This window comes from Mesoplodon densirostris, chromosome 14 (assembly GCF_025265405.1).
Source record: "Mesoplodon densirostris isolate mMesDen1 chromosome 14, mMesDen1 primary haplotype, whole genome shotgun sequence".
NCBI lineage: Eukaryota > Metazoa > Chordata > Mammalia > Artiodactyla > Ziphiidae > Mesoplodon > Mesoplodon densirostris.
In genome coordinates, this window is record NC_082674.1 from 45944524 (window position 1) to 45959545 (window position 15022).

General features: G+C 36.9%; 1 protein-coding gene across 1 annotated transcript in view; it reads left to right on the top strand.

Annotated features, from left to right (window-relative positions):
* Nucleotides 1-15022, top strand: part of EML6 (EMAP like 6) — a 341870-nt gene that overhangs the window by 167239 nt on the left and 159609 nt on the right. Inside the window, exons 4-5 of the mRNA XM_060116946.1 lie at nt 808-876; nt 8427-8612. Coding sequence (XP_059972929.1) covers nt 808-876; nt 8427-8612 — 255 coding nt within the window. The remainder of the gene's footprint in view (nt 1-807; nt 877-8426; nt 8613-15022) is intronic.

The following is a 15022-nucleotide window of genomic DNA, read 5'->3' on the forward strand; positions in this document are numbered from 1 at the left end:
TCATTAATTTTCGAGATGATGAGGTTAAGGTTAGAGATGCTAAGACTTGCCTGAGCTCGCATAGATAAAATGGGTACTTGGACCTTATTCATACTTGGTCCTTAGACCAAGTGTTCTTTCTTCAGCGCTGTTTCTGTGGTCATTAATTATTCCTTTCTACCTAATCAAAGGTCCTCCTTCTTTGTCTGATGATTGGAGCAATAGCTTCCTACTTGATGAGAAGTTAGCAGCCTCTTTCTCTAGTCTAGTCTCTGCCCCTACAATTGGTCCTTCTTTCTATTAGAGCTTCACAGAATGTGGTCCATGGACCACCTGCATCAGAGTCTCCTGGGCTGTGTTTTAAAATGCATGTGCCTGGACCTAATTTCTGATCCACTAAATCAGAATCTCTGACATGGGCTAGGGGAATATGCACTTTAAACAATTGCCATTCTCTTTGTTTTCATTGTAAAGGTATCTCAAAAGTGTGTTATTAGCATTGTGGAGAGCCACCAAAAATTTGATCAAAAAACTATCCTAAATCATCACAGTTTATTTTCCTTGGATGGACAAAGTTAAAAATGTGATACCAGTTCTCAATGATTGTGGTTAATTATTACTTATTCATTCAGGACTAAGGTAAGTAGATACAAGGTGCTAAAATGTGTTTTAGCAGTTCCTGACTCATCTCCATAGCCAAATACTCCATTTGGGTAGGTAACATTGTGCTCTGAATGTTAGGATAGAGTCTTGGCAATTGGACAGTACCTGAAAGAAGGCAAAAACACATGAATGATCAACAGAGCAACTTTTTATCTTTTTAAACAGATTTTTGATATTTCCTGGGATCCATATCAGCCAAACAGAGTGGTTAGCTGTGGAGTGAAACATATAAAGGTAAAGTAGTTATTATACAGAAATTTTGGTACCTTGTATGAAAATAATTCCAGATGTTTATATATATAATTTGGAGTTGAGAAACTGCTTGACTTTACCTTTTTTCCCCTTAAATTTGGAGGCTTCTTACCTGCATCTCTGATCCCAGAGCACACTAACATCAGCTGATGGGCCTCCCTTTTAGAAATGCAGTATAACAACAATCAAGCGAAGTGCTCAGCAGGCAGCTGAAAAGGAAACTTTATGTTAATTAAATATTATACAGAAGACAGAAGACTCATAATACCTTTAGGATTGCATGTTTTAAAACAGTTCTGATTTTAATTTTGTGAATTAAGTTTTTTCATTATGAATGTTTATACATATTGCATGTCAAAACTTTTTGATATGTCAAAACTTTTTGATATGTTGATATGTTCTTTTAGAAGAAAGATGCCATGTTGTGTTGGACCTAGAAGGGAGGGATACAGAGTACAGACCTACCTGGGCCATTGGCTTTTAAATGCCTATCTTCCTGTAGACTACACAGCCTGGAATACTACTTGTGGAGCAGGACCTGCCTCTGTCTATTTGCTCCTCTCTATTTTGTTACACAGGTAGCAAAATTAACACCATAGACATCCTTTCCTCTGACATAGCAAAAATTTCTCCTGGACACTGGGATATGGCCCAGGATCTTCTGTCTATAGGTTTGAAGATAATACAAGTTAAAGTCCATAAAGAAAAGAGTGTAAGGGTTACTTGCTTGAACAGAACGTGTGTGGATCTCTGCTGCTACAAAAATGGTGCATTTCTGTGTGAACAGAGGAAATGTCTGTGTTACTCCTCCAACCAACTCCTTCTGTTTCCCAGTTCTTTTGTTCTTCTTTTAGTCTAGTTTTTCATGATCCTTCCCATTATTCTTACTTAATGGTTAGAAAGGGACACATGATAAAATGCTCAGAAATAAACATAACAAGAAATATGCAAGACCTAATTTAAAAACTATTATAAAACTTTATAGAGGAATGTAAAAGAAGACTTGGGCAAATGGAGAGAGACAACTTTGATTCCGGACATGAAGTGTAAAAATGATAAATGCATTATTTATCTCCAAGTTAATTTATATTTAATACAAGTTCAATTAAAGTCTTTCTAAGCTTTATTGTTATCTGACAGCATCTCCCTTTAAGTTATTCTAAGTTAATCTATGAGAATGAAAGAGAACCAAGAACTTTGGCACAAAAAAGAATAATGAAAAGGAAAATGCACTACTATTTACTAAAGCATAGTATGAAGTTTCAAAAATTAAAATGGTACAAGACTGGGGTAAGAATAAATAAACACCAACAAAAAAGAAACTGAGCTGAGAAATAGACCTTAATATGTATGACAATTTAGAATATAATAATAGTACGTCTGACAAGTGGGCACTAGAAAAATTTATTATTCTAGTTGTATGTCATTACTTTATAGCATATACTAAAATAAATTATTTATGAATTAAAGAGTTAAATGTTAAAAAAACTATAAAATAGAAGAATATATATGTAAATATTTAATTTCTCTCAAGTTGGAGAAAGGTGTTTCTAAATGTAAAAGCAAATAAAGAAACCATAAAGGTGTTTGACACAAATAACCAATAAACAGTGTACAGTAAGGAATAGAAGGGAGTTTTATTTCAGCCAAGCTGAGGACTAGCCCAGGAGTGCAGTCTCCACCAAGGAAGAAAGCACTCTGGAGAAACATGGTTTTCAACACAGTTTTATATTTTCTCTGAACAAAGAACATACATACATCAAACATGACAGGGTACATTCCTTCAAGCTTTCAACAGAGATGTGTAGTTTCAAATTAGCACATACACAGAGAGTCAGCATGACCTTGACCTCTGGGAAGGGAACTTTGTCTTCGAAGGAGTACTAACATGGGCATCATGGAAGGGTAGGCATTTACTCCTATGTTCAAAGAGGACATTCTTTACTTCTGGATAATGCATTCTTTTCTTTAATGGTTAAAGCAAATGTACAATGTATGTTTGACAGGCCATAAGTCAGGCTGTTCTAGTTCACATAAAATTCAGGACAAATCACGTATAAGCCAGAATGGCTTCCCCACACCCTAATAGGTGAAAATTTCTTCCATCAAAGGATAATACTATAGATTCAACTATATAAATATTAAAATATTCTGTTTACCTTCCCACTACCCCCAAGAAACAAAAGAGGCAGACCACAAACTAGCAAAGTATAGGCAACAAGCATAGAATGGCTTGTTCTTGAAATATAAAGAATTCTAACAAATCTATAGAATGGACAAAGAACATCCACAATATTTTTATTATTGTCAATTGTCTGCTAATACACACATGAAAATGCTAACTCATCAATAATTAAGGTATAGATATTTTAAAATAACAATGTTTTTAATATATCAAAATGATGATTAAAATGTATCCAGTATTGGGAAAGATTTGGGGAATGAACACTCTCAAACCTTACTGGTGGAAGGGTAAATGAGTATAGTCTTTCAGTCTAGAAATTTGGCAATACCTGTCAATTACCTTAGAAATGTTGATACCCTTTGAAACAATAATTTCATCCCAATTTTAGTATATGTGCTGCCAAAGTAAGCACAGCCAGTAGTTTCATATCTTATAATTTATCCCAAGGAAATTCTTAGGAGTATGAACCAAGCACTGGTTCGTTGCTGAGTAACTTATCAATAGCAAATAAAGCCAAACAAAAAACGACCTGAAACCCCCTAACTGCCCTCAGGTGGTTAAATAAAACATGGTATATCCAGATGAAGAAATACTGTGCAATCGTAAGTCATGTTTTAGAGGATTATTTAATATTGGACATATTTAAGATCTATTTACAGTCTACTTCTAGGTGGGATAAATTTGTAGCTTTGATTTTTTTACTTTAAAAGTATATTTTTGTGTAGGAAGTAAATTGGAAGGCTCTTCCAAAACATTAAACAGTTATCTTGGGTAGTGAGTTGATAGTTTTTAAATTTTCCCTTTATTTTAAAATTATTTTACAATAACATGCATTTCTTCCAAAATAAGAAAAAAGTAATGGAAAAACAGGGGACAAAAAGATAAATCTATAGGTTCTACTCTTCACAGGTGTCACATGTCCTTAGGGCTTCATAAACATTTTATAATCCTTATGCAGAGAGATGATTTTAACCTGAGACTATGTTTGCTGAAATGAAGGCACTTTTTGCTTCAACAGTAGTTGGATGATCCTTCCTCATAATTTATACAATCCAACTGAAAGACTAGAAAACTCATTAAATTTGATAAACATTAGTTGAGTTTGTAACATGTGATAGAATAAACACTGACCGGATTTTCAATTTGCTTAAAACTGAGCAATTAAAACATTGAAATAGAACATTCTGTAAGAGAGGCAAAATCAAAATTCTCTAGGGATAACAGAGAGATCCCAACTGGTTAGAGGAATGTTAAGTGTTTCAGGAAGAGATGCTATTTGAGCTGAGCCTTAATGGATAGGTGAGTTTGGTAGGGTGAGCTTGGAAGGCAGCAGAACCCAGGGGAGGGGTTGCCCTTTAGTCAGGAGTTAATAGGCAGGGACTGGGCACCCATCGAATCCATAGGTCTGGAGAGCAGAAGGGTCCTTGACCCATTAACGTGTTCACAGATTATCAACTTTTTCATCACCAAAGAACATCTTAATTTTCTTTCCAAGGGAACAAATATTTTGAAAAATTTTGGCCCTGAAATACATGGTAGCCATTACATCTTAATTCCCTTAACAGTTTTTAATTAACCAAGGAAATATATCTGCTAGCATGAGTTTCTGATCATAACATATGGAAGAGGCACTGAGTTGTTCTTTCAGCCACAAGCAAAGAAATACATGAGCTCAAGATGAGCCAGATTCTATTGTTCCACGGTGGCTCTCTGGAAGTCTGGGACCGTGACCAGGGAGCCTTCAGCCAACTTTCATATTCCACAGTGAGGAAGCCAAGACCTAGGAGGTTGTTTGACTTTGAATCCTGGTTCTGTCTCCCTCTACTTGATTCTGGGAAAGCTATTTTATCTCTGAGACTGAATTTCTTTCTTTCGCAAAAAAACAAAAACAAAAAAGACAGGATAAAAAGGGGGTGGGGATAGCTACCTCCTGAATTTAAGAGTTACATTAAACAGTGTATGGAACCAGTAGGGGCACAATAATATTAATTTCTTTTCCCATTTCCTAGGACTACAAAAATAGTGGCACAGATAAGATTTAAACTCCATTTTTGGCTCCCTTTGACAAGCTTTTTTCTCTTAGCAATTATTTCTTTAATGATCTATCTTGGCTTAAGTCCCCACCCCCAAACCAGATTATCAAAGATAATAGATTAACTGCTTTAATTGATAGATTCGTCCAGTTTCCCTGTTTCTTTCCATCTTTGGTTAACTTTTAATGAGTTGATTCTAAAAGCACAGACAGATAAAACCCTGGAACCTCATTTGAAAACACTAAGAGCTGTTTGTCCTGTTAAATTTGTTAATTGTGTTTCGGCAGACCTAGGCATTTTTTCTAAGCAAAAACAAGCATTTTTACCTCAAATGGAAGAATCTGCAAATGCAAATGCAGATTCTTTATTAATTATGTCCTTCTTTATTCTTTATTAATTTTGTTTAGAAGGAAATCCACAAAAAATTTCAGCAGGCTTTAACAAATTATTTTCACTATCTGTATTTTCTACATCCAATTCCAGGACCCCCACCTTTTTTCTCCAAAGCTGCCTAACATCAAACGAATCATTCTAGTCACAAGGTGAATGCAGAATCTCTGATGCACTCCAAGAATTTTTTTTTTTTTTCTTTTTTTTGCAATACACGGGCCTCCCACTGTTGTGGCCTCTCCTGTTGCGGAGCACAGGCTCCGGACGCACAGGCTCAGCGGCCATGGCTCACGGGTCCAGCCGCTCCGCGGCATGTGGGATCTTCCCGGACCGGGGCACGAACCCTTGTCCCCTGCATCGGCAGGCGGACTCTGAACCATGGCGTCACCAGGGAAGCCCCCAAGAAAATATTTTTATGTGAAATTTTTGTAGCTAGGGTAAAATCCTTTCTCATTTTGCAATCCCCAGTGTTCGGCAAACAGGCAAATTATGATTATCTGAAATGAATGCTTGAAAAACAGTAGCAGTTGAGCATTTTCTGCTTGGTTGGTTTTACAGGAAATGAGCCTACCAGGTTTGTTGACTGTTATTGTTCTTTCTCCATTCTCTAGTCACAGACAGAAGGGACCTCAGGGATTACTTAGGGCCAGATGAGCTCCCAAGTACCTGCCAATTCTAACAGAATTTGCATTACAATCTGTGAATGGAGATTGGAGAAGATAAACAATGTCTTTTCATTTGACGTGGAGTTAATGGTGTGTTGCTAAATCTGTCACTGTTTTCCAAACATGAAGTGCTTTTCAAGAAGAGATAATGTCTCAGATTTGCCATTTTCTGCAGAAAATCTCATGCCTATCCTGTCATTACAGCTATATATGCCTTTTTAGAGAATCATCTGATTATCTGGAATGTTTCATGTTGACATTATGCCATTTGACTGGGTGATTTCATCAGAAGAATCTTTGTGTAGGGATAAGTCTCTCTTTTTTGTGGTTGTCCATCTAGAAATATTTCAACAACTCAGCCTAAAGTACACATCCCAAGTTAAAGGGATAATAATTACCAAATTGTTACACTTCCTTTAATTTTCATGCATGGGGAGATATAGAAGGATAAATGTCTGCCTTAAGTATCACCATGTAACAGCAAGTTCTTTGACATGTAGGTACAACCAGTAGTTGTTTATGTCTCATAGTTTGTTCAGGTTCAAAGTTAATACTTAAGTGTTTTCCCAAAGCATATACCTAACTATCTTTCCCCAGATTGGTCTTATTCTTTTGATGTATACTTTAGTGCCTTTTTGTAAAAACAGTAATAGCCAAAGAAGCAAACCACCAGAGTTGATACTTAATGAGAGAAGAATCTTGTATAGTCTCAAATGATGGCACATCTTTTTCTCATTCTCCCCAAGGGCCACCACCTCCACAGCTGCCTGAGTCCTGGTCCTCCTGAGGGGTGCACCCATCTAGAACTGCTTCCTTGAATACCCAGCCACTCTGAGAGGACCGTCATTTTTCCTCTCCTGCAAGCACAGAATATTAGGGTTGTCACTAATTTTTCCTCACACATTTCCTGTCACTTGGATTCACCTAACGCTGTTCTCCTAAACCACAATGCAATTTCTTCCTTACCACTGATCCAAATTCTATTGTGGCTCATTCCAGTTAATGCAACATGGTTCTCTATCTTCGAATTTCCTTACCACTTGTATGCAGTCTGAATATGTTGCCTTAAAATGATCTTTTTTGTCTTATATGTATCTTCTTCATTGGATTTAAAGTTCTCAAGGCAAATATTTCAATACTTTCTCATGTATAACCCCTGGTGAACCTTTGGCAAGTCACTTATGCCTTCTTTCTCTCCCTTCCAAATGGGTGTAATAATAATATCTGCCTTAGCCTATTCGTAAGGGTATTATGAAGATCAAGTAACTAAACACATGTAAAGAGCCTTTATAAATTGTGAGAGGCTACGTACATGGCAGTAAAATTATACCAGTTCGCATACTGAAAAAAAATATGTCAGAGTGAAATACTTAATTTCTACATAACCGTGGGAGTCTCCCTGCTGCTGTCTATAAAGCAGCTCAACCTTTATGCTTATGGTCTCCCTCATGATAAATTATGCAACTAAAGCTGAAAAGCCTAGTCAATTATTTGGCTATATGAAATATAACTTATATTTAGAAACATTTCTGAGTAATGTTTCTACAGTGAATATTTATGTAATTTTTAGTTAGAAATTATTTCTATTATTTTATTTTTATTTTTATTTTTTTTGTGGTACGCGGGCCTCTCACTGTTGTGGCCTCTCCCGTTGCGGAGCACAGGCTCCGGACGCGCGAGCTCAGCGGCCATGGCTCACGGGCCCAGCCGCTCCACGGCATGTGGGATCTTCCCGGACCAGGGCACAAACCCATGTCCCCTGCATCGGCAGGTGGACTCTCAACCACTGCACCACCAGGGAAGCCCTAGAAATTATTTCTAAATGCATATATATATGCAACAAAAATACCTAGAAGATATATCAACATGTTAACAGGAGGTTGTGAATAATTCCAGTTTTCCTCTTTTCACTTTTCTCTGTTTCTAAACTTCTCTACAGTGAACCTATACTAGTGCTATAACTTGACAAGAAATTAAACAAAAAAATGAACATTAAACATTTAGCAAAGTTTTGGAATGTTGGAACTTTGTAAGTTTAAAAAATATTGTTATAAGTTTTTTTTTTTTACTGCTAGTAGTTGGCTAAAATGTTTTGCAGTTCTCTGCCATTATAACAAAATAAGTTAAATTATGTGTATCTAGTGCACCTATAGCAAATTATGTAAAATGTATTGAAATGTTAGCAAATAAATACCAATAATGAGATGCATCAGAATACTCTTTTTTTTTTTTGGATCTATTTTATCACTTATTTTCTAGTTTTGGACACTCTGTGGAAATGCCCTGACTGCAAAAAGAGGGATATTTGGCAAAACAGGGGATCTTCAGACCATCCTTTGCCTTGCATGTGCCAAAGAAGACATCACCTACTCTGGTGCTTTAAATGGCGACATCTATGTCTGGAAAGGGCTCAATTTAGTCCGCACGATTCAAGGAGCACATAGTGTAAGTATTCCCGTATAGAAATTTGGGAATGACTTATTAAATAAGTTAAAGTCACAAATCTCTGTATTTTTTCCCTGTTACTTTAGGGTCAGCCACTTCTGCTGAACACTCACTAAATATTCATGAACGATTTCCCTAATTATTTTTGTTCACCTGGAAGAAATTAATATTTCAAAAGCTTAATAACTTAATTAGCTTTCGTCTCAATTATGGACTGACTGATTAGTGTTGTAATTCAGCAGCAGCAGCTTGACAGAACCTAGAAGTATTTCATGGTCAGTTTCATCTTCTAGACCAGCATTTCTTTGTTTGTTTGTTTGTTTGTTTGTTTTTGCAGTATGCAGGCCTCTCACTGTTGTGGCCTCTCCCGTTGTGGAGCACAGGCTCCAGACGCGCAGGCTCAGTGGCCATGGCTCACGGGCCCAGCCGCTCTGCGGCATGTGGGATCTTCCCGGACTGGGGCATGAACACGTGTCCCCTGTATCGGTAGGCGGACTCTCAACCACTGCGCCACCAGGGAAGCCCACGACCAGCATTTCTTTTTTTTTTTAAATTTAATTTAATTTATTTATTTTTATACAGCAGGTTCTTATTGGTTATCTATTTTATACATATTAGTGTATATATGTCAATCCCAATCTCCCAATTCATCACACCACCACCAACAACCCCCTCTCCCGCCCACTTTCCCCCCTTGGTGTCCATACATTTGTTCTCTACACCTGTGTCTCTCTTTCTGCCTTGCAAACAGGTTCATCTGTACCATTTTTCTAGATTCCACATATATGCGTTAATATACAATATTTGTTTTTCTCTTTCTGACTTACTTCACTCTGTATGACAGTCTGTAGGTCCATCCATGTCTCTACAAATGACCCAATTTCATTCCTTTTTATGGCGGAGTAATATTGCATTGTATATATGTACCACATCTTCTTTATCCATTTGTCTGTCGATGGGCACTTAGGTTGCTTCCATGACCTGGCTATTGTAAATAGTGCTGCAATGAACATTAAGGTGCATATGTCTTTTTTTTTTCTTTATTGGAATATAATTGCTTTACAATGGTGTGTTAGTTTCTGCTTTACAACAAAATGAATCAGTTATACATATACATATGTTCTCATATCTCTTCCCTCTTGCATCTCCCTCCCTCCCACCATACCTATCCCACCTCTCTAGGTGGTCACAAAGCACCGAGCTGATCTCCCTGTGCTATGCGGATGCTTCCCACTAGCTATCTATTTTACGTTTGGTAGTGTATATATGTCCATGCCACTCTCTCACTTTGTCACAGCTTACCCTTCCCCCTCCCCATATCCTCAAGTCCATTCTCTAATAGGTCTGTGTCTTTATTCCTGTCTTACCCCTAGGTTCTTCATGACATTTTTTTCTTAGATTCTATATATATGTGTTAGCATACGGTATTTGTCTTTCTCTTTCTGACTTCCTTCACTCTGTATGATAGACTCTAGGTCCGTCCACCTCACTACAAATAACTCAATTTCGTTTCTTTATATGGCTGAGTAATAGTCCATTATATATATATATGCCACATCTTCTTTATCCATTCATCTGTTGATGGACACTTAGGTTGCTTCCATGTCCTGGCTGTTGTAAATAGAGCTGCAATGAACATATTGGTACATGACACTTCTTGAATTATGGTTTTCTCAGGGTATATGCCCAGTAGTGGGATTGCTGGGTCATATGGTAGTTCTATTTGTAGTTTCTTAAGGAACCTCCACCATACTGTTCTCCATAGTGGCTGTACCAGTTCACATTCCCACCAGCAGTGCAAGAGTGTTCTCTTTTCTCCACACTCTCTCCAGCATTTATTGTTTCTAGATTTTTTGATGATGGCCATTCTGACTGGTGTGAGATGATATCTCATTGTAGTTTTGATTTGCATTTCTCTAATGATTAATGATGTTGAGCATTCTTTCATGTGTTTGTTGGCAGTCTGTATCTCTTCTTTGGAAAAATGTCTATTTAGGTCTTCTGCCCATTTTTGGATTGGGTTGTTTGTTTTTTAGTTATTGAGCTGCATGAGCTGCTTGTAAATTTTGGAGATTAATCCTTTGTCAGTTGCTTCATTTGCAAATATTTTCTCCCATTCTGAGGGTTGTCTTTTGGTCTTGTTTATGGTTTCCTTTGCTGTGCAAAAGCTTTGAAGTTTCATTAGGTCCTATTTGTTTATTTTTGTTTTTATTTCCATTTCTCTAGGAGGTGGGTCCAAAAGGATCTTGCTGTGATTTATGTCATAGAGTGTTCTGCCTATGTTTTCCTCTAAGAGTTTGATAGTTTCTGGCCTTACATTTAGTTCTTTAATCCATTTTGAGCTTATTTTTGTGTATGGTGTTAGGGAGTGGAAGATTTTTAATCACAGTTTCACTTTCAGTGCTTGTGATTGGTCTGTTCATATTTTCTATTTCTTCCTGATTCAGTCTTAGCAGGTTGTGCATTTCTAAGAATTTGTCCATTTCTTCCAGGTTGTCCATTTTATTGGCATAGAGTTGCTTGTAGTAGTCTCTCATGCTTTTGTATTTCTGCAGTGTCAGTTGTTACTTCTTTTTCATTTCTAATTCTATTGATTTAAGTCTTCTCCCTTTTTTTCTTGATGAGTCTGGCTAATGGTTTATCAATTTTGTTTATCTTCTCAAAGAACCAGCTTTTAGTTTTATTGATCTTTGCTATTGTTTCCTTCATTTCTTTTTCATTTATTTCTGATCTGATCTTTATGATTTCTTAACTTCTGCTAACTTTGGGGGTTTTTTGTTCCTCTTTCTCTAATTGATTTAGGTGCAAGGTCAGGTTGTTTATTCAAGATGTTTCCTGTTTCTTAAGGTGGCATTGTATTGCTATAAACTTCCCTCTTAGAACTGCTTTTGCTGCATCCCATAGGTGTTGGGTCGTCGTGTCTCCATTGTCATTTGTTTCTAGGTATTTTTTGATTTCCTCTTTGATTTCTTCAGTGATCACTTCATTATTAAGTAGTGTACTGTTTAGCCTCCAAGTGTTTGTATTTTTTACAGATCTTCTCCTGTAATTGAAATCTAGTCTCATAACATTGTGGTTGGAAAAGGTACTTGATACAATTTCAATTTTCTTCAATTTACCAAGGCTTGATTTGTGACCCAAAATATGATCTATCCTGGAGAATGTTCCATGAGCACTTGAGAAAAATGTGTATTCTGTTCTTTTTGGATGGAATATCCTATAAATATCAATTAAGTCCATCTTGTTTAATGTATCACTTAAAGCTTGTGTTTCCTTATTTATTTTCATTTTGGATGATCTGTCCATTGGTGAAAGTGGGTTGTTAAAGTCCCTGACTGTGAATGTGTTACTGTCGATTTCCCCTTTTACGGCTGTTAGTATTTGCCTTATTTATTGAGGTGCTCATATGTTCGGATAAATATTTACAACTGTTATATCTTTTTCTTGGATTGATCCCTTGATCATTATGTTGTGTCCTTCCTTCTCTCATCTAATAGTTTTTATTTTAAAATCTACTTTGTCTGATATGAGAATTCCTACTCTAGCTTTCTTTTGGTTTCCATTTGCATGGAATGTCTTTTTCCATCCCCTTACTTTCAGTCTGTATGTGTCTCTAGGTCTGAAGTGGGTCTCTTGTAGACAGCATATATATGGGTCTTGTTTTTGTATCCATTCAGCCAGTCTGTGTCTTTTGGTGGGAGCATTTAATCCATTTACATTTAAGGTAATTATCAATATGTATGTTCCTATTCCCATTTTCTTAATTGTTTTGGGTTCATTATTGTAGGTCTTTTCCTTCTCTTGTGTTTCTTGCCTAGAGAAGTTCCTTTAGCATTTGTTGTAAAGCTGGTTTGGTGGTGCTGAACTCTCTTAGCTTTTGCTTGTCTGTAAAGGTTTTAATTTCTCCATCAAATCTGAATGAGATCCTTGCTGGGTAGAGTAATCTTGGTTGCAGGTTTTTCTCCTTCATCACTTTAAATATGTCCTGCCAGTCCCTTCTGGCTTGCAGATCAGCTGTTAACCTGATGGGGATTCCCTTGTGTGTTATTTGTTGTTTTTCCCTTGCTGCTTTAATATGTTTTCTTTGTGTTTAATGTTTGACAGTTTGATTAATATGTGTCTTTGTATGTTTCTCCTTGGATTTATCTTTTATGGGACTCTCTGTGCTTACTGGACTTGATTAACTATTTCCTTTCCCATATTAGGGAAGTTTTCAACTATAATCACTTCAAACATTTCCTCAGTCCCTTTCTTTTTCTCTTCTTCTTCTAGAACCCCTATAATTTGAATGTTGGTGTGTTTAATGTTGTCCCAGAGGTCTTTGAGACTATCCTCAGTTCTTTTCATTCTTTTTTCTTTATTCTGCTCTGCAGTAGTTATTTCCACTATTTTATCTTCCAGGTCACTTATCCGTTCTTCTGCCTCAGTTATTCTGCTATTGATCCCATCTGGAGTATTTTTAATTTCATTTATTGTGTTGTTCATCGTTGCTTGTTTCATCTTTAATTCTTCTAGGTCCTTGTTAACTGTTTCTTGCATTTTCTCTCTTCTATTTCCAAGATTTTGGATCATCTTTACTATCATTATTCTGAACTCTTTTTCAGGTAGACTGCCTATTTCCTATTCATTTGTTAGGTCTGGTGGGTTGTTAATCTTGCTCCTTTATCTGCTCTGTGTTTTTGTCTTCTCATTTTGCTTATCTTACTGTGTTTGGGGTCTCCTTTATGCAGGCTGCAGGTTCGTAGTTCCCGTTGTTTTTGATGTCTGCCCCCAGTGGGTAAGGTTGGTTCAGTGGGTTGTGTAGGCTTCCTGGTGGAGGGGACTAGTTCCTGTGTTCTGGTGGATGAGGCTGGATCTTGTCTTTCTGGTGGGTAGGTCCACGTCTCGTTGTGTGTTTTCGGTTGTCTATGGACTTATTATGATTTTACGCCACCTCTCTGCTAATGGGTGGGGTTGTGTTCCTGTCTTGCTAGTTGTTTGGCATAGGGTGTTCAGCACTGTAGCTTGCTGGTCATTGAGTGAAGCTGCAACGAGCATTTCTTAAATGTTAATGTGCCTATGAATCTCCTGGAGATCTTGTTAAAATGCAGGCTGTCAGTATCACTGATGAACATACATGCAAAAATCCTCAGCAAAATACTAGCAAACAGAATCCAATAGCACATTAAAAGGATCATACACCATGATCAAGTGGGGTTTATCCCAGGAATGCAAGGATTCTTCAACATACGCAAATCCATCAATGTGATGCACCATATTAACAAATTGAAGGAGAAAAACCATATGATCATCTCTATAGATGCAGAAAAAGCTTTCAACAAAATTCAACACCCATTTATGATAAAAACTCTCCAGACAGTGCGCACAGAGGAAACTTACCTCAATATAATAAAGGCCATATATGACAAACCCACAGCCAACATCGTTCTCAATGGTGAAAAACTGAAACCATTTCCACTAAGATCAGGAAAAAGACAAGGTTGCCCACTCTCACCACTATTATAAAACATAGTTTTGGAAGATTTAGCCAATGCAATCAGAGAAGAAAAAGAAAGAAAAGGAACCCAAATCAGAAAAGAAGAAGTAAAACTGTCACTATTTGCAGATGACATGATACTATACATAGGGAATCCAAAAGATGCTACCAGAAAACTACTAGAGCTAATCAATGAACTTGGTCAAGTGGCAGGATAGAAAATTAATGCACAGAAATCTCTTGCATTCCTATACACTAAGATGAAAAATCTGAAAGACAAATTGAAACACTCCCATTTACCACTGCAACGAAAAGAATAAAATACCTAGGAATAAACCTACCTATGGAGACAAAAGACCTGTATGCAGAAAACTATAAGACACTGATGAAAGAAATTAAAGATGATACAAACAGATGGGGGGATACACCATGTTCTTGGATTGGAAGAATCAATATTGTGAAAATGACTATACTACCCAAAGCAATCTGCAGATTCAGTGCAATCCCTATCAAACTACCAATGGTATTTTTCATAGAAGTAGAACAAAAAACTTCACAATTTGTATGGAAACACAAAAGACCCCGAATAGCCAAAGCAATCTTGAGAAAGAAAAATGGAGCTGGAGGAATCAGGCTCCCTGACTTCAGACTATACTACAAAGGTACAGTAATCAAGACAGTATGATACTGGCACAAAAACAGAAATATAGATCAGTGGAACAGAATAGAAAGGCCAGAGATAAACCCACATACATATGGTCACCTTATCTTTGATAAAGGAGGCAAGAATATACAATGGAGAAAAGACAGCCTCTTCTAGAGAAATGGAAATAAAAACAACAATAAACAAATGGGATCTAATGAAACTTAAAAGCTTTTGCACAGCAAAGGAAACCATAAAGACTATGAAAAGACAACCCTTATAATGGGTGAA